Source organism: Oncorhynchus masou, chromosome 18 (assembly GCF_036934945.1).
Source record: "Oncorhynchus masou masou isolate Uvic2021 chromosome 18, UVic_Omas_1.1, whole genome shotgun sequence".
Classification (NCBI taxonomy): Eukaryota; Metazoa; Chordata; class Actinopteri; order Salmoniformes; family Salmonidae; genus Oncorhynchus; species Oncorhynchus masou.
The window spans coordinates 42,792,689-42,816,406 of NC_088229.1; the positions used below are offsets into that span (position 1 = coordinate 42,792,689).

General features: G+C 43.2%; 2 protein-coding genes across 7 annotated transcripts in view; one reads left to right on the forward strand and one right to left on the reverse strand.

Annotated features, from left to right (window-relative positions):
* Window positions 1-75: 75 nt before the first annotated feature.
* On the forward strand, window positions 76-14,134 carry LOC135504644 (uncharacterized protein SCO4629-like). 4 transcript variants are annotated; one of them, XM_064923398.1, is made up of 10 exons: window positions 76-609; window positions 5,362-5,510; window positions 5,622-5,769; window positions 5,957-6,177; window positions 6,345-6,483; window positions 12,013-12,101; window positions 12,377-12,500; window positions 12,656-12,808; window positions 13,018-13,200; window positions 13,466-14,134. In XM_064923398.1, exons 4-10 carry the CDS (start codon window positions 6,166-6,168, stop codon window positions 13,582-13,584), a joined length of 819 nt encoding a protein of 272 aa, XP_064779470.1. In that variant the 5' UTR covers window positions 76-609; window positions 5,362-5,510; window positions 5,622-5,769; window positions 5,957-6,165; the 3' UTR covers window positions 13,585-14,134. The 4 variants fall into 4 exon arrangements, with proteins under 4 accessions (XP_064779470.1, XP_064779469.1, XP_064779472.1 ...); XM_064923397.1 differs by having other exon boundaries at window positions 5,362-5,506; XM_064923399.1 differs by lacking the exon at window positions 76-609 and having other exon boundaries at window positions 4,068-5,506.
* The window catches only part of cdh26.2 (cadherin 26, tandem duplicate 2), a 26,348-nt gene continuing 16,450 nt past the window's right edge, over window positions 13,821-23,718 (reverse strand). For all 3 annotated transcript variants that reach the window (XM_064923394.1, XM_064923395.1, XM_064923396.1), the window contains 10 exons: window positions 23,253-23,572; window positions 22,763-22,905; window positions 22,418-22,645; window positions 16,823-17,044; window positions 16,539-16,660; window positions 16,381-16,458; window positions 16,153-16,269; window positions 16,005-16,046; window positions 15,756-15,860; window positions 13,821-15,550 (listed from right to left, as the gene is read on the reverse strand). In XM_064923394.1, the coding sequence (XP_064779466.1) occupies window positions 15,341-15,550; window positions 15,756-15,860; window positions 16,005-16,046; window positions 16,153-16,269; window positions 16,381-16,458; window positions 16,539-16,660; window positions 16,823-17,044; window positions 22,418-22,645; window positions 22,763-22,905; window positions 23,253-23,572 (1,587 nt within the window). In that variant the 3' untranslated portion in view covers window positions 13,821-15,340. The remainder of the gene's footprint in view (window positions 15,551-15,755; window positions 15,861-16,004; window positions 16,047-16,152; window positions 16,270-16,380; window positions 16,459-16,538; window positions 16,661-16,822; window positions 17,045-22,417; window positions 22,646-22,762; window positions 22,906-23,252; window positions 23,573-23,718) is intronic.

Here is a 23,718-nt window from a genome sequence, read left to right on the forward strand (position 1 = left end):
TGTATGAAGCAATGTTCCATTACACGACCCATGCTTTGACTTTACATGCTTTTTGAGCCTCGGGGCTACCGTAGCATGCTGCTGAAGTGAAGTTGTTGTTCCAAACAGCTAGCATTGATATAAAAGCTTCATGTTTGTTTAGCGTTGTTAGATTGCGAGGTTTTGTAAAATATCTAGAGATAGATGGACATTTTGTTTGGCCGATTTCATTAGTAGGCTTGTCGAAAGGGACTTGTCTAGCTGAGGTTGGCTCATGGCCACAGTCAGCGAGCTACGTTAGCTAGCTAACTAACACATTATCCTGCTATAGTAACGTTACTGTTGGCTAGTTAACGAAGTCAGGGCGACACTTCTGGCTGTCTCCCTTTGACATGACATTCTATTATTTTGCAATGTTAACTATATTGTCAAAGGTTCAGAGCCGAAGATGGCTTGTCCAAGAGATAAGCTGAATATTTGCACACGTTTGCGTTAGGAACGAGGTGAAGGGCAGCTGGTTGACGGGGCTCAGAAGCCACTTGGCAGCACAGAGGAAAACAACTGGAATCAGGAAAGTCACCACGTCCTGTGCACAAATCTCAAAAAGAAAGAACTGTCAGAAAAAAGCTGGTATGTTTTAATGTGATAAAGCTAACTAGCTCGGTTAGCGACTCACTAAGAAAAGTTAACCATGCACTGCACAACATGGTTGTTTACATTGCCAAGTAATGTGCTTTCAGAAGACTCCTTGACCACATTAAGTTACGTTATAGCCTTATTCTAAAATTGATTAAATAAAACATTTTCCTCATCAATCTACAAACAATAACCCATAATGACAACAGGTTTTTATTTTATTTTTGCGATTGTATTACAAAAAACATACCCTATTTATGTAAGTATTCAGACCCTTTGCTATGAGACTCGAAATTCATCTCCGGTACATCCTGTTACCATTGATCACCCTTCAGATGTTTGTACAACTTGATTTGAGTCCATCTTTGGTAAATTAAATTGATTGGACATGATTTGGACAGACACACCTGTCTATATAATGTCCCACAGTTGACAGTGCATGTCAGAGCAAAAACCAAGCCATGAGGTCCAAGTAATTGTCCTTAGAGCTCTGAGACAGGATTGTCTCGAGTCACAGATCAGGGAAGGGTACCAAAACATTGCTGCAGCATTGAAGGTCTCCAAGAACACAGTGGCCTTCATCATTCCTAAATGGGGGAAGTTTGGAACCACTAAGACATCCTAGAGCTAGCTGCCCGGCCAAACTGAGCAATTGGGGGAGAAGGGCCGAACACGATGAGCACTCTGACAGAGGTCTAGAGTTCCTCTGTGGAGATGGGAGAACCTTCCAGAAGGACAACCATGTCTGCAGCACTCCATCAATCAGGCCTTTATTGTAGAGTGGCCAGACAGAAGCCACTCCTCAGTAAAAGGCACCTAAAAGACTCAGACCATGAGAAACAAGATTCTCTTGTCTGATGAAACTAAGATTGAACTCTTTGGCCTGAATGCCAAGCATCATGCCTGGAGGAAACCTGGCACCATCCCTATGGGGAAGCATGGTGGTGGCAGCATCATGCTGTGGGGATGTTTTTCAGCGCCAGGTACTGGGAGAATAGTCAGGATCGAGGGAAAGATGAATGGAGCAAAGTCCAGAGAGATCGTTGATGAAACCCTGCTAAACACCTCAGACTGGGGCGAAGGTTCACCTTCCAATAGGACAACGACCCTAAGTGCACATGGCCAAGACAACGCAGGAGTGGCTTCTGGACAAGTCTCTGAATGTCCTCGAGTGGCCCGGAGTGGCACGATCGAACATCTCTAGAGATACTTGAAAATAGTTGTGCAGCGACACTCCCCATCCAACCTGACAGAGCTGGAGAGGATCTGCAGAAAAGAATAGGAGTAACTCCCCAAATACAGGTGTGCCAAGCTTGTAGCGTCATACCCAATATCGCTGGCAAAGGTGCTTCAATTTACAGAGTAAAGGGTCTGAATACTTACAGTACCAGTCAAAAGTTTGGACACACCTACTCATTCAAGGGTTTTTCTTTATTTTTACTATTGTCTACATTGTAGAATCAAAAGGAAATTAACATGAAATAACACATGGGATCATGTAGTAACTAAAAAAGTGTTTAAAAAAATGAAAATATATTTTACATTCTTCAAAGTAGCCACCCTTTGTCTTGATGACAGCTTTGCACACTCTTGGCATTCTCTTATCCAGTTTCACCTGGAATGCTTTTCCAACAGTCTTGAAGGAGTTCCAACATATGCTGTGCACTTGTTGGCCACTTTTCCTTCACTCTGAGGTCCAAACTATTTCAACTGGGTTGAGGTCAGGGGATTGTGGAGGCCAGGTCATCTGATGCAGCACTCCATCACTCTTTATTGGTCAAATAGCCCTTACACAGCCTGGAGGTGTGTTTGGTCTTTGTCTTGTTGAAAAACATATGATAGTCTCACTAAGTGCATACCAGATGGGATGGCGTATTGCTGCAGAATGCTGTGATAACCATGCTGGTTAAGTGTGCCTTGAATTCTAAATAAATCACAGAAAGTGTCACCAGCAAAAAACAACAACACACCTCCTCCTCCATGCTTCATGGTGGGGACCACACATTCGTAGATCATCCGTCTTACAAAGACACTGCGGTTGGAACCAAAAATCTAATTTGGACTCATCAGACCAAAAGACAGATTTCTACTGATCTAATGTATATTGCTTTGGTTTCTTGGCTCAAACAAGTCTCTTCTTGTCATTGGTGCCCTTTAGTAGTGGTGTCTTTGCAGCAATTTGACCTTGAAAGCCTGATTTCATGCAGTCTCTTCTGAACAGTTGATGTTGTGATGTATCTGTTACTTGAACTCTGTGAAGCATTTATTTGGGCTGCAGTCAGAGGCTGGTAACTAATGAAATTATCCTCTACAGCAGAGGTAACTCTGGGTCTTCCATTCCTGTGGCGGTTCTCGTGAGAGCCAATTTCTTCATAGTTCTTGATGGTTTTTGAGACTGCACTTGAAGGAACTTTTCACTTGACTTAGCTTCATGTAATGATGGACTCGTTTCTCTTTGATTATTTGAGTTGTTCTTGCTATAATATGGACTTGGTCTTTTACCAAATAAGGCTATCTTCTGTATACCCACTACCTTGTCACAACACAACTGATTGGCTGAAACGCATTACGAAGGAAATAAATTCCACAAATTAACTTTTAAGAAGGCACACCTGTTAATTGACATGCATTCCAGGTGAAGCTGGTTGAGAGAATGCCAAGAATGTGCAAATCTGTCATCAAGGCAATGGGTGGCTACGTTGAAGAATATTTTGATTTGTTTAACACTTTTTTGGTTACTACATGATTCCATATGTGTTATTTAATATTTTTGATACCGTCACTATTATTCTACAATGTAGAAAATCGTTAAAGAAATAAATAAATAAAATGGAATGGATAGGTGTCTCCAAACCTTTGACTGGTACTGCATGTAAATGTCACATTTCAGTTTTTTATTTTTTATTAAGTTTGCTACATTTTCTAAAAAATGGTCTTATTCATTTTGACTAAAATATCATTGTCTTAGTTGCATTCTTGTCATTTGAATAATGATTTGGTCTATTTAATGTCAGAATGAGAAACAGTGGGTCATTTATGTCAACTAAATGCCCTTTCATTTTAGTCACATCACATTTGTATTGCCTCATTAACCTATAGTAAACATAAATCACTGTCTTCCATGTGCACAAACATACATAGACTTGTCCTACCAACATATTCTTCTGCATAACATCCAATTCTCTTGCCAACAGTAGAAATATGACAAACATACACTACCGGTCAAAAGTTTTAGAACACCTACTCATTCAAGGGTTTTCTTTGATTTTTACTATTTTCCACATACGTAGAATAATAGTGAAGACATCAAAACTATGAAATAACACATATGGAATCATGTAACCAAAAAAGTGTTAAACAAATCAAAATATATTTTATATTTCAGATTCTTCAAATAGCATCCCTTTACCTTGATGACAGCTTTGAACACTCTTGGCAAAGGCCGTGATATGCTTTATGAATGTAAAATGTGTCCCACAAATGCGTGATAGAAAGAAAAAAAGTGAGTGCTGGTATTATGGACAATATCTTTTGAACGGTAATGCCTAGAATCAAGCCGTTTTCTCTGAGGAAAAGAGGGAAACTTGGCTAGTACGTTAATTACAGAACCTGTCTATGAAATGCAGTGGGAAAAGTGTGAGGGTTGAGTGAGACTACAAATTCAAAAGCGTTCCTATACTCAAGGGAGAGAAAAACATAGCTCGACTGTTGTTTTACTATTAAACTTAATGCTGCTGCTGTTTTTTATTTTTTATTTAAGCAGCTTGTGTTTCTTAACCAGGCAAAGGGTATCTAACTAGAAGGCTGGTGGTGACTGGTTAGTTACGTTGAATATGTGTATGATTGGAGGTGGAGCGGAGCCTATCAGCCTGTCTGACCACCCACACTCATCGCTTGCTCCCCCGCAGCTGACAAGCTGATGTAGGCTAGGCTGGTCCTTCATACTGCTTAACAGAACTGCGCTGTGATTCTGTGCTGCCAATATTAATTGTGCTCATCACTCAAAGCTCTCAATCTCTCCAAAAACTCTTGTCCAGTCCATTTAGTAGTGAGATTTTAGTCACATATAATTTAATTTTGTCTCATTTTATTCAACTGAAATATATTTGTTTCTGGGTCTATTTAGTCATTTATAGTCTCGTCAATTGCCATTGAAAATAGGTGTGTGATTAATATTTGAGTCACTATTATTGTTGACGAAGTGAACACTGACTCAAATTGTAAGGGATCTCGTCCTCCTCTTCTGAGGAGGAGAAGCGAGAAGGATCGGAGGACCAAAACGCAGCGTGGCAAGTGTCCATAATGTTTATTTTAAAACATAAACTGAACACTACGAAATACAAAACAATAAATGTGAAAATGAACGAAACAGTCCCGTGTGGCGACAAACACTGACACGGAAGACAAACACAACCCAAAAGTGAAACCCAGGCTAACTAAGTATGATTCTCAATCAGGGACAACAATTGACAGCTGCCTCTGATTGAGAACCATACTAGGCCGAACTCAAAAACCAACATAGAAAAACAAACATAGACTGCCCACCCAACTCACGCCCTGACCATACTAAAACAAAGATTAAATAACAGAACTAAGGTCAGAACGTGACACAAATAAGGATAAGGAAATATTGATTAGACTATAAGATGTGACAATGATATTAGCTTAGTTACGCTTTCAAGAGGGTGCAAGTGGGATATGAGTTTAGAATGCAGGTGGATATCTTTAAGCTCTCACTCTGTTTAGACTCGCCACTTTGTGGACCACCGCAATGTGAAGCTACTGACTGGAGCAGGTGGGAAAGGGGCCTGCACCTTCCATAGTGAGCCCTGGAAAGTGTGGGGTGGACCGGACAGAGGGAATGGAGGAGATGGTGGGAACATCATCAAAAGTGGGTGAGAGACACTGTCACTCTCAACAGTGTTGCACTTTTCTCAAACCGATCTGGTTTATAATCTGGTTAAAAAAGTCTTGATCTTCTGAGAAGCTTTCGTTCACCTCTTCAGATCAACGCTGTGGAGGAAGGTTTCGGATGCTTACATCAAGCCCTATTTCCGTCTCTGTTACTTGCGTGACTCCAGACGAACGACAGGTCAAACGCAGGTCACCCCCGTTTACTGCTACAGACGCAACGTCAGCACAATCTACATCGCTGTGAGTTAGTGCCCATGGCTACGGCCGGGATGTTGCTTTGAATTAGGGGCTCTTGTATGAACGTAGATTTGAATGACTTTCATTTTGCGATGTAATTACTAAGTAAATACCAAATACCGAAATGCTGACTGTATAATAAAGTGAAGGCCAAACTGAATGTTGTGTGTGGTGTTTTGGAACCATGCAGGTACCAGTGGGCACGGTGGTGAGGGAGCGGGGGAGACTATGGCAGACATCTCCCAGCATAGCCAGGGGTACGTGGCTGTGTTTGGAGTGGCTGGGGGGGAAAGAGGAACTGCGCTTCCTGTCCAATGAGAACCGTGCCCCAATGACGGCCACCCCGGGAGAGAGAGGCCAGGAGAGTTGTCCTCCAGCTGGAGCTGCGTACCATGGCCCATGGCTGGACTGGTGAGACATGGGAGTGGGGCTCACTCTCCTCTGACTAGGTCTATGTTATTATAATGTGGGCTGGTTACAATCATTTTGTGGACATATAAATGGGATGTTACTTGATCCCACAAAAATGTATAACATTTTCTTAGATTTACATGTTGGTGAGTGTTTTTCCGCTTCAGGTTGGGTTTCCTAATGCAGGGAAGTCTTCTCTTCTATGGACCATCTCCAATGCCAGGCCTGCTGTGGCTGCCTACTCCTTCACAACCCTCAACCCCCACGTGGGAATTGTTAAGTACAGGGACCATGAGCAAGTGGCAGGTAATGGAGTTTGTCTTACTGTTGAATATTATGTTGGGCACAAAGGTTGATCATGCAGTTTACCACCCCTCCCCTTCCCAATATCTGGTGGCTGACATCCCTGGTATCATACATGGGGTCCATCTGAACCGAGGCCTGGGGATCTTCTTCCTGCGCCACGTTGAGCGCTGTCGCTTCCTGCTCTTTGTCCTGCACCTGTCCTCCCCAGAACCCTGGACCCAGCTCCAGCACCTGCGTTTCGAGCTGAACCAGTACGAGCCGGACTCTCCCACTGGCCCCACGTTATCGTGGCCAACAAAATGGACCTGCTTGGGGCTCGGGGGAAAATGGACGCCCTCAGGGGCCACATGGCCCAAAGGGTGATCCCTGTGTCAGCCCTCACAGGCCAGAACACAGAGGAGCTGATAATCCACCTCAGGGAGCTGTATGATGTCTACCTGCAGACCCAGGGACAGGGCAGTGGGGAGGAAAAGCCCACCAGGTTGTAGGTCTGCCAGGGAAATGGAATGAAAGACGTCCATGCCTGAAAGACGTCCTCACTGTTTAGCACCTACCAAATGTAGTTTGTTCATATTATAGGACTAAAGAAATATTTGTATAACTGTAAAATATGGTATTTATTTATGATTGAATGTGTTTAATTACACTTGATTCTATATTGTTTTATTTACACAATGTACTATACTCATACATACTCATAACATAACATAACATACTTATCACAACTGTACAGGTGTCAGTGCTGATGTCATCAGATAGTTACTGTGATGTCATATTTACTTGTTCAGGGTTTTCCCTTATAATATCAACATCACACATTTACCCTTTAGGATGTCTAGAAACTAATCAAAAATGCAAGTACGGGTACGTGTTAAACACTGGACAAGTCTTAAGTGGAATCCTTAGGACGTCTAACTCTGACGTGTCCCCGTTGAAGATGACATTTAAAACGGTTAAGGTAAGGGTAGGGTAAGGTCGTCCCAAGGATTCCACTTAGCATCTGCCGTTAGACATTTGGTCTCAGCTATCAACTTCTATTTTAACAACATTTTCAGAGCCGGAATCTCAGGAATTCTCAGTGACACGTCTGTCACCCTCGCTAAAGGATTTTTCTATGTATTTCTCTGTGAAAAAAACAACAGTGTGTTTGAGCTGACTTTTGACCTCTGTGCCCGGGGTCACACACACGAGCGGATGTTTACTGTGTGCTGCTGCTGACTGGACTTCCAGAGGGCAGTGAGAGCGAGCAGGGTCAGGTCAGGCAGTTAGATGAGCAGTCAGGGCTGGCACACCATAGCTGCGTTTCATTCCACAAAACGTTTTCCTTCCCTCTGTCCTCATTTACTCCCCTCCACCGATCGAATAGAACTAGGCAGATGTAAGCAATATGACAGAAACTCAACCTTGTCTTAGAGCATTTCGTATTATTATGTAGGTAAACCCGAGACACTCCACGAAGTATGATACAGTGTGTTACGCTTCATATGGTATGTAGTAATTTGTGGATGTCCTTGACCCATTTCGTATTAAATGTTACAAATTACAATTCATTTTATACAGTGGGGGGAAAAGTATTTAGTCAGCCACCAATTGTGCAAGTTCTCCCACTTAAAAAGATGAGAGAGGCCTGTAATTTTCATCATAGGTACACTTCAACTATGACAGACAAAATGAGAATAAATAAAATCCAGAAAATCACATTGTAGGATTTTTAATTAATTTATTTGCAAATTATGGTGGAAAATAAGTATTTGGTCAATAACAAAAGTTTATCTCAATACTTTGTTATATACCCTTTGTTGGCAATGACAGAGGTCAAACGTTTTCTGTAAGTCTTCACAAGGTTTTCACACACTGTTGCTGGTATTTTGGCCCATTCCTCCATGCAGATCTCCTCTAGAGCAGTGATGTTTTGGGGCTGTTGCTGGGCAACACGGACTTTAGACTCCCTCCAAAGATTTTCTATGGGGTTGAGATCTGGAGACTGGCTAGGCCACTCCAGGACCTTGAAATGCTTCTTACGAAGCCACTCCTTCGTTGCCCGGGCGGTGTGTTTGGGATCATTGTCATGCTGAAGACCCAGCCACATTTCATCTTCAATGCCCTTGCTGATGGAAGGAGGTTTTCACTCAAAATCTCACAATACATGGCCCCATTCATTCTTTCCTTTACATGGATCAGTCGTCCTGGTCCCTTTGCAGAAAAACAGCCCCAAAGAATGATGTTTCCACCCCCATGCTTCACAGTAGGTATGGTGTTCTTTGGATGCAACTCAGCATTCTTTGTCCTCCAAACACGACGAGTTGAGTTATTACCAAAAAGTTATATTTTGGTTTCATCTGACCATATGACATTCTCCCAATCTTCTTCTGGGTCATCCAAATGCTCTCTAGCAAACTTCAGACGTGCCTGGACATGTACTGGCTTAAGCAGGGGGACACTTCTGGCACTGCAGGATTCGAGTCCCTAGCGGCGTAGTGTGTTACTGATGGAAGGCGTTGTTACTTTGGTCCCAGCTCTCTGCAGATCATTCACTAGGTCCCCCCGTGTGGTTCTGGGATTTTTGCTCATCCGTTCTTGTGATCATTTTGACCCCACGGGGTGAGATCTTGCGTGGAGCCCATGATCGAGGGAGATTATCAGTGATCTTGTATGTTTTCCATTTCCTAATAATTGCTCCCACAGTTGATTTCTTCAAACCAAGCTGCTTACCTATTGCTGATTCAGTCTTCCCAGCCTGGTGCAGGTCTACAATTTTGTTTCTGGTGTCCTTTGACAGCTCTTTGGTCTTGGCCATAGTGGAGTTTGGAGTGTGACTGTTTGAGGTTGTGGACAGGTGTCTTTTATACTGATAACAAGTTCAAACAGGTGCCATTAATACAGGTAACGAGTGGAGGACAGAGGAGCCTCTTAAAGAAGAAGTTACAGGTCTGCGAGAGCCAGAAATCTTGCTTGTTTGTAGGTGACCAAATACTTATTTTCCGCCATAATTTGCTAATAAATTAATTAAAAATCCTACAATGTGATTTTAAGGAAGTTTTTTCTTCTAATTTTGCCTGTCATAGTTGATGAAAATTACAGGCCTCTCTCATCTTTTTAAGTGGGAAAATTTGCTAAATTTTTGGCAGACTAAATACTTTTTTGCCCCACTCTATCTTACGAATTTGCAAAACGTACAATTTGGTACAAATTGGCGAAAGGTATGGTATGTTAAGGAATCCTATGGAGGTGGCTAACATTAGTAAAGCTATGGTTAAGTTTAGGTGTTAGGTTAAGGGTTAAGGGAAGGGTTAGCTAAAAGGGTTAGGGGAATGATTAGCTGACATGCTAAATAGTTGCAAAGTAACTAAAAAGTAGTTAGTAGTTGAACAGTTGCTAATTAGCTTAAATGCTAAAGTTTTCTGATGAGATTCCAACTCACAACCTATGGGTTTCTAGACTTTTGCGTTATATGCCCGACTAACCACCCTACTTTAGTTTTTTTTTGCATTAAAACCTGTTGCGTCGCGCAATCCCGGATCCAGGATTCTATTTATAGCCTCAAGCTCATTACCATAACGCAACGTTAACTATTCATGAAAATCGCAAATGAAATGAAATAAATATATTTGCTCTCAAGCTTAGACTTTTGTTAACAACACTGTCATCTCAGATTTTCAAAATATGCTTTTCAACCATAGCTAAACAAGCATTTGTGTAAGAGTATTGATTGCTAACATAGCTATAAACCTAGAATTCAGCCAGCAACATTTTCACAAAAACAAGAAAATAATTCAAATAAAATCATTTACCTTTGAAGAGCTTCGGATGTTTTCAATGAGGAGACTCTCAGTTACATAGCAAATGTTCAGTTTTTCCCGAAAGCATCTTTGTGTAGGAGAAATCGCTCCGTTTTGTACATCACATTTGGCTACCGAAACGAACCGAAAATTCAGTCACCAACAACGTCAAACTTTTTCCGAGTTAACTCCATAATATCGACCGAAATATGGCAAACGTTGTTTGGAATCAATCCTCAAGGTGTTTTTTCACATATCTCTTCATTGATATATCGTTCGTGGAAGCCTGCTTTCTTCTCTGAATTCCATGGAAAAATACTTGCAGCTGAGGTTTGCGCACCAATTTCGGCGCAGGACACCGGGCGGACAACTGGTAAATGTGGTCTCTTATGGTCAATCTTCCAATGATATGCCTACAAATACGTCACAATGCTGCAGACACCTTGGGGAAACGACAGAAAGGGCAGACTCATTCCTCTCGCATTCACAGCCATATAAGGAGACAATGGAAAACGGAGCCTCAAAAATCCTGCTCATTTCCTGGATGCCGTTTCATCTTGGTTTTGCCTGTAGCTCACGTTCTAGGGCACGCACAGAAAATATCTTTGCAGTTCTGGAAACGTCAGAGTGTTTTCTTTCCAAAGCTACCAATTATATGCATAGTCGAGCATCTTTTTGTGACAAAATATTGCGCTTAAAACGGGAACGTCTTTTTATCCAAAAATGATATAGCGCCCCTAGAGTTTCAAGAGGTTTTAAGTAACCATCTGTCTTATTATGTTGTGGATAGGATTGGGTCCAGTTCGGGACAAAAACAAAACAACACCCAATCTAAACCAGAGTGGGTGTGCAAGCAGGTTTGGAGGAAAAATCTTGGGGTTAACAGTGCAGGAGTAGAGGTCAATTGAAGAAGTTTATTTCCCCCCAGGTCTTTCTATGGGACCTTTCTCTTCATTCTACCTCACAAAGAAACACTATCATCAGTCTACACTCAGCCAATCGGAGTCAAATACAAAATGGACAAGGCCAATTATTCAGGAAGGGAGGGGGGCTGACAGCAGCTAAAGGAAAACACGGTTTACAGGAGACTCACCAACCGATTGAATAAGTGACAGTAGACCTAATCAGCCAGTCGGATGAAGAACATTGAAATGCACATTAGCCAATGAGAGTTACACTGAGACAATAACTGGATCGAATTTAGACTAGCCATTCACAATAATGCCAGAGTGTGGAATATGCCGGAACACTGGCAGTGCATCCTGGATAGAGGATGAACCTGGCTTAATTCATGAATCAAATATTGAGAGATGGCGGAGAAAAGAGAGAACGTTGGGAGAGAGAGCCGCTGGGCTGTGCCAAGCTTTTATCCTTGGGACAAATGAGAAATAGAATGTCAACGTTAACTGCTTCTGAATGATGTTATGTGTGTGAATGAGTTGAACACTGGTGTAGTGCAGCATGTTGAGCCTGGCCACTGCTACTGCTGTCTTTAAAGGATGACCCACATCACCTGCCCTCAGGGCGCTGTTATTGTCTAGATGCTGCGGCTATATCAAAACGGAGTGGACCATTACAGCTCTGCGCTCGCCTGAGGTGAAGCAGGGTGCTTCCTCTCCACAAGTGTATTTAATGAGGACATTGTTGACCTTTGAATAAGTATTGTTATTGATTAATTCAGTGTCATCATTTTTGTTTTGGTTATTTGATTTGGTTCTGCTTTTGAAGTGTGTTGTGTTCTCTCCTACAGGGCAGCATGTGAGGAGAACGGACAATGAGAGTGAGAAGTGGGCCAGAGTTCTCTGGGACTACCTTTGTCTGCACCAATCTCTGGAAAAGGCAAGCCTTCGTATCTGACTGTATATACACATAATATACATTTTGACAGGATACATGTCAAGTGGGATTCAAACTGAATTTTAAGTCGTGTAAAGCTACACTCTTTTGGGAAGTCATGATTAGCTCATCTGGCTTCACCCAAAATAACATCATAATGAACTATCCTCTCTTACGATGATGTCATATTCCATGTCATACTCATAGATTTTCTCTTGGTGTTTTGTAATAATCGATGCGGTCTTCAAATGATGTCATAATTATTTATGTTCTCTCAGAGTGATGTCATAATAGGCCTGGGTTGCCATGACGTGCGTGTGGCGGAGAGGTCAGCTGATCTCTTCCTGGAAGGATTGGCTCCTAGGCTGCTTTTCACTGGTTACTTAGGCAACCAGACTGCAGGTCAGCAGGACACTGGGCATCTTTCCCGCTATTTCTGTCTTTCTCTGTCCCTCTTTCTGCCCATGCAAGAAAACACACACACACGCATCAACGCACACATACCATGTTTGTATGTTACTATCCAATGTCTCTAGTGTGTGTGTTGTGTGTTCCAGGTGTGTGGACGAGGCCAGAGGCTGACGTGTTCTTGGATGCTGCTCTGAGGGTGGGAGTGCCCAGGGGGAACATACTGCTGGAGACAGAGGCCACCAACACTGGAGAGAACATCTGCTTCTCCTACAGGCTGCTTAAGGAGAATAACATCCCAGGTGAGACTCTCTTCATTACAGACACACCGATGGAGAAAAAACACACTTTTACATGAAAGGCATCTGTTATTGGTGTGGCATTATTCTACAACTAAGGTGCAGAGGAGCACAACTGAATCACTGAAACACATTTTAGCCAAGCCGGGATTGTGTTGTTATGCTTATACAGAAGGCCTATGTGTATTTTTGTCATTTACCCACTATCCCAGCCCACAGGGTGATCCTGGTCCAGCGGCCCTTTATGGAGCGCAGGGTTTTCGCTAGCTTCCTGCGCCAGTGGCATGACCAGGAGGAACACACGCATGCCATCGTCATCTCCTCCCAGATGGGAATCTCTGCCTACCCCCACCCCAATGTGGGCACTGCCACAGACCTCATCACGTGCATGCTAGGTACTCTGTCCACAATATCAAGACTTGTGTGTTTTCGATAGAACTTTAGACCATGTAAGATAGTAAGATAAATATGTCTATAATTATTCACAGGCCAGCAAGCCTCATCTTTCTAGTGCAGGAGTGTATGAATGCATTCAGAATCAAATATTCTGAAAGTCAGTATTTTTCCATTGCCAACCATTTCACTTAACGCAGTGTAGGAATAACAGACATGAGTATGATGCTATGTGTGAGGTTTACACTTTGTGCTTGTGTATTCCAGGTGTTCTAGAGAGGATCCGTGACAACCCACAGAAAGGCTTCCAGGTGGAACAGAAGATCACACCCAGGATTCTCTCTGCCTACCAATGGCTCCTGCAAGCTGGCTACATTCCCAAGTGAATGCACAACACACACGCCCATGCATGAATGCCTGCACACACTTCCACGCACTCACACTTGTCTCTACGTTTTGCTATGTTGATGCTGCTGATAAGTCGGGATGGTTGGGAATTGAACATTAAATCACAGTAAACGTATATTTTGGAAAGATGTTTGTTTCATTGAAACCGTGACTTGAGATGCATGAAAATATACCACAGAACTCTGCATTACTACGTAAGTAAAAACAAAATGAATGTAAAACAATTACCTTTATTTAGATACCAAAAAACACTTATAGAATATACATTCAAAGCCAACACCAATACAAACAAATAAATCAACCAGACTTCAGCGCAAACCTTTCAACCCAAGCTTTCATTGGTAATCCAAGCATGCCCCCCATGTATATAGATGGGGCTGTTGTGGAACAGGTTGAGGGCTTCAAGTTCCTCGGAGTCCACATCACTAAGGAACTATCATGGTCCACACACATCAACACAGCCGTGAAGAGGGCCGACAACGCCTCTTCCTCCTCAGGAGGCTGAAAAGATTTGGCATGGCATAGGCTCTCAGATCCTCAAAAATGTCTACAGCTGCACCATTGAGAATATCTTGACGGGGTGCATCACCGCTTGGTTTGGCAACTGTTTGGCATCCGACCACAAAGCGCTACAGAGGGTAGTGTGTACGGACCAGCACATCACTGGGGCTGAGCTCCCTGCCATCCAAGACCTCTATACCAGGCGGTGTCAGAGGAAGACCCTAACAAATGTCAAAGACTCCAGCCACCCAAATCATAGACTGTTCTCTCTGCTACCGCACGGCAAGCGGTACCGATGCACCAAGTCTGGAACCAACAGGACCCTGAACAGCTTCTACCCCCAAGCTATAAGACCTCTAAATAGCTAGTTAAACAGTTAACCAATAGCTACCCGGAATATCTGCATTGATTCTTTTTGCACTAATCTCTTTTGACTCACCCCATACACTGCTGTTAGTTACTGTTTATTATCTATCCTGTTGCCTAGTCACTATATCCCTACCTGTATGTACATATCTACCTCAATTACTTCGTACCCCTGCACATTGACTCGGTACTGGTAACCCATGTACATAGCCAAGCTTTAATTACTTGTCTATTTATTCCTTGTGTTATTGTTTTTATACTTTTTGGTTCAATTTTTTTCTACTATGTATATATTGTTTCACTGCATTGTTGGGAAGGGCCCGTAAGTAAGCAGTTCGCTGTTAGTCTACACCTGTTGTTTACGAAGCGTGTGAAAAATTCAATTTGATTTGGGAATCATCATCATAACCATCGTAGAAAACAATATTACACTATTCTGACTCAATGTATTTTCTGAAGAATAAAGAGGTAAGCGATGGTGTGGTATGTTCACTGTTAATTCACCTCTAAATTGCAGCCATCGCATTCATAAAAGCACAGAGCCAAGTCAATGCCATGCAAGTATTTTCCTCACTACATTTCTCTCTCTGTGTGTGTTCTCAGTGGTCAATTTCAACACTGAGTTCTATCTTGGTCTTTGTATTTATTGATCACTGATCTTCGTAGTCCTGTGTGCATTTGATGGTTTTTGTAAAAAAAAAAAATAACACTGCTTGTTCTCATCCAGATTTTGCAAGTGCAAGTTTGCTGTTCTACCTCATTTGAAGAATGAGTGATCCAGTCCAGTTTATAATCCAGGAATGTGACCGGTGACCTAGCCTGTTATGCCAATGCTATCTAGCCAGTCCTGGCAGAGCCGAGATGGGCTTAGGATGAGCTGAGGTCTGCGGTGTTGCAGATGGAGGCCAGGGTGTTGAACCTGGGGCCCAGGTAGAGGAGCGTGTCCTGGTCGAAGAGGGTCTCAGGGATGGAAATAGCATCCAGCTGGAGGTCTGTCTCTAGGTCCCCCTCTTCAGCGTAGGGGTGCGGGGCATAGTCCCCCAGCTCCACTTCTTGAACTTGCAGGGTGTACATCCTCTGGAGAAGGTGGAGAGATGGATGGAAGGAGGGCAGGAGGGAGGGAGAGATTGAAGTGAATGGAGGAGAGTTGTGGTCACAATAAGGTTAATCGACAAAGAAGAAAACAGTTCAACTAGTACATAAAAAAAAAATCACAATTAGAAAGTTTTTTTTTTTTCATTGATTACAGCCATGACTGTTTGTGACTGTTGCACATTGTTACCCGATTCAGTTGGGTCATCAAGTGCCCGGATTTGTTGAGACAATTATCTTCTTCCCATGAGGAGTATCTTGTTCTTGTCTTCATTGATCTGCTCACCGTTGACCCCTGAGTGATGAGAAACACAATATCACTACACACAGAACAGACACACACGTACAAACCAACACAATGCAACATTAGTAAAAATGAAAGTCTCCGGAAAAATTGCTTACACATAAAGGTTAATTGAAATATTCGATTTTGAAATACCTGTTCATAATAACCGTTGGAGCGTAATTTTGTGGGCGCACTCTGAAACAAGATGTTAAATGTTGCTGTAACACAGTGCCACGGAGAATTGAATGGACAGGGCAAAAATGTACAAAGGTAGTAGATTTATTTGATTGCTATAGCCTACCTTGCGCAGGGTGGTTCCTCGTTGAAACTCTCCCTGTTGTTGCTCTTGGTAGGAGGAGGAATACTTGGAATATCCTGAACGTACCTGCGCTCGCATACTGGCTGACTTCTGTACAGCCTGGGAAAATATATAATATTTACTTGTCATGGTTAAACAGTTTTCCATTTGTCAAATATGCCCAGTATGAACCAAAATAATTGATTGATTGAACATTGCAGGTTTCCTAACCGACATCCTCTTGATGTGTTGAAAATCAGCTTTCGTTTCCACCTGGCTGTCCACTTGGAGTATGGTAGCCGTAGGCACCTGGGGTCAAAAACAGCATATCGTATCATTTCCAGAGAAGAACACGTGATTGTAGTGATAGTAATGTTGTCTGTGGTTACCTTGCAATCAGTTCCTGGGATCTCAATGTTAGATTTGAGCAGATGTTCTCCAGAGATTTCATCGAGAGGGATCAGCTTCAGATCTCTCTTAGAAGTCACCAGCAGAGACAACAGTAGAAAACCTAGGAGGGACACACATTTTGATTAGATACAAATCTTCATTCACACTAACCTGTGCTGTTTTAAATGTATTTAGTGGGGGCCAATTTGCCAAATAAACACTAGGTGGCGATGTAGGCCAGTTTGTCTTTTCCACCAAACACAAGACTCAAAAGACTATATACCTAGTATTAGCAACATGGCAGCAATGACAATCCCTACAGCACTCTCTCCAATCTTGGATCCAGTGGCCCTGCGCATGCGACAGCTGGCCACCCTGGAGCAGTCACACACGGTGACGGACAGGTTGTGTAGGGCACCCTGACCCTGCAGGTCAAACACCTTCAGCAGCAGCTCGTGGTGACCTGCGTACACTGTGTTCTCCTTCACCAGGTTCACTGTGTAGCCTGGAGGGATGTGTAGTGAGAAAGAGAGATAGCAATAGCATTAGTTTAGCTAATTGAGAACTGCATGAAGTATAGGCCTATAGTATTGAGAGACTTATGCCACATTCACATGCTACTCGGAAATAGAAAACTCTGAATTTTCTGACTTGCTAACTCGTTGTAGAAAGATGCTTCCGAGTGTCCCACTTCGGAAGTATCAGAATCAACCAAAACGAAGCTCTATGCAAATAACTTACATTGATTTGAACTCTGAGGTTACGGGCATGTGTATGTGGCATGAGGCCTTCTTGTGCAAAAGCTACAGTTGATGTTGGAAGTTTACATACACTTAGGTTGGAGGCATTAAAACTCATTTTTCAACCACTCTACAAATTTCTTGTTAACAAACTATAATTTTGACAAGTTAGGACATCTACTTTAGGCATGACACAAGTAATTTTCCCAACAATTATTTACAGACCGATTATTTCACTTATTTCACTGTATCACAATTCCAGTGGGTCAGAGGTTTACACACACTAAGTTGACTGTGCCTTAATTAAAACAGCTTGGAAAATTCCAGAAAAATATGTCATGGCTTTAGACGCTTCTGAGGCTAATTGACATCATTTGAGTAAATTGAATCTGTACCTGTGGATGTATTTCAAGACCTACCTTCAAACTCAGTGCCTCTTTGCTTGATATCATGGGAAAATCAAAATAAATCAGCCAAGACCTCAGAAAACAAATGGTAGACCTCCACAAGTCTGGTTCATCCTTGTGGGCAATTTCCAAATGCCTGAAGGTACCACGTTCATTGGTACAAACAATAGAACGCAAGTATAAACACCATGGGACAACACAGCCGTCATACCCCTTGAAGGAGACGCGTTCTGTCTAATAGAGATGAACGTACTTTGGTGCGAAAAGTGCAAATCAATCCCAGAACAACAGCAAAGGACCTTCTGAAGATCTGGAGGAAACGGGTACAAAAGTATTAATGTCCACGGTAAAACGAGTCCTATATCGACATAACCTGAAAGGCCGCTCAGCAAGGAAGAAGCCAGTGCTCCAAAACCAGACTAAGCCAGACTACGGTTGCAACTGCACATGGGGACAAAGATCGTACTTTTTGGAGAAATGTAATCTGTGTTAGGCTTGCAAGCCGAAGAACACAATACCAACTGTGGAGCACGGCGGTGGCAGCATCATTTTGTGGGGGTGCTTTGCTGCAGGAGGGACTGGTGCACTTCACAAAATAAATGGCATCAAGAGGAGGGAAAATTATGTGGATATATTGAAGCAACATCTCAAGAGATCAGTCAGGAAGTTAAAGCTTGGTTGCAAATGGATCTTCCAAATGGATAATGACCCCAAGCACACTTCCAAAGTTGTAACAAATTGGCTTAAAGACAACAAAGTCAAGGTATTGGAGTGGCCATCACAAAGCTCTGACCTCAATCCTATAGAACATTTGTTGGCAGAACTGAAAAAGTGTGTGCGAGCAAAGAGGCCTACAAACCTGACTCCGTTACACCAGCTCTGTCAGGAGGAATGGGCCAAAATTCACCCAACATATTGTGAGAAGCTTGTGGAAGGCTACCCAAATGTTTGACCCAAGTTAAACAATTTAAAGGCAATGCTACCAAATACTAATTGAGTGTATGTAAACTTCTGACCCCCTGGGAATGTGATGAAAGAAATAAAAGCTGAAAAAAATCATTCTCTGTACTATTATTCTGACATTTCAAATCAAAAATCAAATCAAATTTTATTTGTCACATACACATGGTTAGCAGATGTTAATGCGAGTGTAGTGAAATGCTTGTGCTTCTAGTTCCATCAATGCAGTAATAATCAACGAGTAATCAAACCTATCAATTTCACAACTACCTTCTACACACAAGTGTAAAGAGATGAAGAATATCTACATAAAAATACATGAATGAGTGATGGATCAGAACGCATAGGCAAGATGCAGTAGATGGTATAGAGTACAGTATATACATATGAGATGAGTAATGTAGAGTATGCAAACATATAAAAGTGGCATTGTTTAAAGTGGCTAGTGATACATGTGTTACATAAAGATGGCAAGATGCAGTAGATGGTATAGAGTACAGTATGTACATACGAGTTGAGCCAGTGTATGTAAACATTATATTAAGTGGCATTGTTTAAAGTGGCTACATTTTTACGTACATTTTTCCATTATTAAAGTGGCTGGAGTTGAGTCAGTATGTTGGCAGCAGCCACTCAATGTTAGTGGAAGCTGTTTAACAATCTGATGGCCTTGAGATAGAAGCTGTTTTTCAGTCTCTCGGTCCCAGCTTTGATGCACCTGTACTGACTTCACTTTCTGGATGATAGCGGGATGAACAGGCAGTGGCTCGGGTGGTTGTTGTCCTTGATGATCTTTATGACCTTCCTGTGACATCGAGTGGTTTAGGTTTCCTGGAGGTCAGGTAGTTTGCCCCCGGTGATGTGTTGTGCAGATCTCACTACCCTCTGGAGAGCCTTACGGTTGTGGGCGGAGCAGTTGCCGTACCAGGCAGTGATACAGCCCGACAGGATGCTCTCGATTGTGCATCTGTAAAAGTTTGTGGGTGCTTTTGGTGACAAGCCAAATTTCTTCAGCCTCCTGAGGTTGAAGAGGCGCTGTCACCACGCTGTCTGTGTGGGTGGACCAATTCAGTTTGTCCTTGATGTGTACGCCGAGTAACTTAAAACTTACTACCCTCTCCACTACTGTCCTCTGCTGTTTCCTGAAGTCCACAATCATCTCCTTTGTTTTGTTGACGTTGAGTGTGAGGTTATTTTCCTGACACCACACTCCGAGGGCCCTCACCTCATCCCTGTGGGCATCACATCGTTGTTGGTAATCAAGCCTACCACTGTAGTGTCGTCTGCAAACTTGATGATTGAGTTGGAGGTGTGTATGGCCAAGCAGTCGTGGGTGAACAGGGAGTACAGGAGAGGGCTCAGAACGCACCCTTGTGTGGCCCCAGTGTTGAGGATCAGTGGGGTGGAGATGTTGTTAGCTACTCTCACCACCTGGGGGCGGCACGTCAGGAAGTCCAGTACCCAGTTGCACAGGGCGGGGTCGAGACCCAGGGTCTCAAGCTTGATGACGAGACTGGAGGTTACTATGGTGTTAAATGCTGAGCTGTAGTCGATGAACAACATTCTTACATAGGTATTCCTCTTGTCCAGATGGGTTAGGGCAGTGTGCAGTGTGGTTGCGATTGCATCGTCTGTGGACCTATTGGGGTAGTAAGCAAATTGGAGTCTGTCTAGGGTGTCAGGTAGGGTGGAGGTGATATGGTTCTTGACTAGCCTCTCAAAGCACTTCATGATGACGGAAGTGAGTGCTACAGGGTGGTAGTCGTTTAGCTCAGTTACCTTAGCTTTCTTGGGAACAGGAACAATGGTGGCCCTTTTGAAGCATGTGGGAACAGCAGACTGGGATAAGGATTGATTGAATATGTCCGTAAACACACCAGCCAGCTGGTCTGCGCATGCTCTGAGGACGCGGCTGGGGATGCTGTCTGGGCCTGCAACCTTGTGAGGGTTAACACGTTTAAATGTTTTACTCACGTTGGCTTCAGTGAAGGAGAGTCCACAGGTTTGGGTAGCGGGCCGTGTCAGTGGTACTGTATTGTCCTCAAAGCGAGCAAAGAAGTTGTTTAGTCTGTCTGGGAGCAAGACATCCTGGTCCGCGACAGGGATGGTTTTCTTTTTGTAATCCGTGATTGACTGTCGACCCTGCCGCATACTTCGTGTCTGAGCAGTTGAATTGCGACTCTACTTTATCTCTATACTGACGCTTAGCTTGTTTGATTGCCTTGCGGAGGGAATAGCTACACTGTTTGTATTCGGTCATGTTTCCGGTCACCTTGCCCTGGTTAAAAGTAGTGGTTTGCGCTTTCAGTTTCGCACAAATGCTGCCATCAATCCACCGTTTCTTGTTTGGGAATGTTTTAATAGTTGCTGTGGTTACGACATCGCCGATGCACTTGCTAATAAACTCGCTCACCGAATCAGCGTATTCGTCAATGTTGTTGTTTGACGCAATGCAAAACATATCCCAATCCACGTGATCGAAGCAATCTTGAAGCGTGGAATCAGATTGGTCGGACCAGCATTGAACAGACCTGAGCGCGGGAGCTTCCTGTTTTAGTCTCTGTCTATAGGCTGGGAGCAACAAAATGGAGTCGTGGTCAGCTTTTCCAAAAAGAGGGCGGGGGAGGGTGTTATATGCGCCGCGGAAGTTATAATAACAATAATCCAGGGTTTTACCAGCCCTGGTAGCACAATCGATATGCTGATAAAATTTAGGGAGTCTTGTTTTCAGATTAGCCTTGTTAAAATCCCCAGCTACAATGAATGCAGCCTCAGAATATGTGGTTTCCAGTTAACATAGAGTCAAGTAAAGTTAGATTAGGGCCGTCGATGTGTCTGCTTGGGGGGGAATATATGCGGATGTGATTATAATCAAAGAGAATTCTCTTGGTAGATAATGCGGTCGACATTTGATTGAGAGGAATTCTAAGTCATGTGAACAGAAGGACTTTGAGTTCCTGTATGTTGTTATGATCACACCACGTCTCGTTAATCATAAGGCATACCAGAAAGATGCTTGTTTCTGTCGGCGCAATGCGTGAAGAAACCAGCTGGCTGTACCGACTCCGATAGCGTGTCTCGAGTGAGCCATGTTTCCGTGAAGCAAAGAACGTTACAGTCTCTTATGTCTCTCTGGAATGCTACCCTTGCTCGGATTTCATCAACCTAGTTGTCAAGAGACTGGACATTGGCGAGTAGTATGCTCGGGAGCGGTGCGCGATGTGCCCGTCTCCCGAGCCTGACCAGAAGACTGCTTCGTCGGCCCCTTTTACGGTGACGTTGTTTTGGTTTGCCGGCTGGGATCCGATCCATTGTCCTGGGTGGTGGGCAAAACACAGGATCCGCTTCGGGAAAGTCGTATTCCTGGTCGTAATGATGGTGAGTTGTTCTTATATCCAGTAGTGCCTCCCGACTGTATGTAATAAAACCTAAGATTACCTGGGGTACTAAGAAATGACATGCAAAAAAATTTGAAATACTGCAGTTTCCCAGGAACGCGAAACGAGGCAGCCATCTCTGTCGGCGCCGGAAGGTAGTTTCACATTCTTAAAACAAAGTGGTGATCCTAACTGACCTAAGACAGGGATTTTTTACTTGGATTAAATGTCAGGAATTGTGAAAAACTGTTTAAATGTATTTGGCTAAGGTGTATGTAAACTTCTGACTTCAACTGTAGGTATGTAGAGAGTAAAAGAGCCCATATGGAATAACGTATTATGAATGAGAGGTCAGATAGAGTGTACGAGACATTTATGAGGAGGAAAACCACACCGTTGTCGGGGTCAATCCTCCACTTGCCCTTGACATCGTCCCCTTGGAGCTGGAAGTAGAAAGGTCCGCTGTAGGGTTCTTCATCCAGGTCGTAGGCTGTGATGTTGACCTCAGTGTGCTCATCTGAAAGACACATGTCCATGGTGGCCATCTCAAGCTCCGGAAGGTTGTCATTCTGGTCCTTTAGGTGGATGTTGAGTGTTCCAGTTCCGGTCATGGGAGGCTGGCCTGTCAATCAGAGTAACTCTCAACTGACACATGCTGGTGGCACCGTGGATGATATACCGATACAGTGTTATTTTACTGATTTTGGTATAATTTACTAGTACTTTTTATAGTTCTTACCATCATCAACAGCAAACACTGTCACTTGATAGACATTGTCCTTCACATAAGGTGACTCCCGGTCTAAGATCTTAGCTGTGGTTATTTTGCCAGTCTTTGTGTCTACTGCCACACAGTCACAAGGGTCCTTTCCTTTCACGTACCTACAAAACATGGTTTGGGCATGTAAGATGTGTTTTCGACTACAGGTCTAGCAAAAGGTTGGCTTGGTTGGCCTGATTGGCTTCAAGAGTGTGCATCATCACAACATATGATCTAGGTATGACACTTTTAGTAGAATTTTTATAAAAATCAAGAATGATCTGTGGTTTGAGGTCAAATTAATTATAGTAATAAATTGGTAATGAACTGTAAAAAAAAATGTTATGGAGAACTGGCCTAGATTTCCAGTCTAGCTTGATAAACCAGTAGGAGGTGCTGCAGAACTGTACAGTAGGAGATAGAACAGAAGTCCCACTGAAGGGTGGGTTAAATGCATCCCCAGTCTTACTTGAAGGTGTTGGCATGGTTCCTGTCTAGATCGATGGCAGTGAACGTCTCCAGGTACCAGCCAACCTCCACATTCTCCTCCACCGTCACATTTTTGATGGCGGGGGTGAAGATGGGCGGGTCGTTGATGTCTTCCACCGTGACCGTCACCTGGCGGGTGGACAGCAGGGGCCGTTCACCTGTCAAAGATACCCCCCCTGTGGTGACCACATCCCACAGGCCCATGGCAGGACGACCTTTGACCTTACAAGAGAAATAGGGCGCCTCGTTCTCTACGCTGACTGACAGGTTCCTCTGAGAGCCACCCTCGTAGTCCAGAGGCTACCAGGAGACAGAGGGAGAATGTGGTTTACGGAAGGATGATTTAGTGTTTAGTCAAACAAATGGATGCAGGGATATGATTATTGCAACCACATCTATGAGCACAGTTCATCAGATACTACTACAACTAATACTACAGGTCTGCT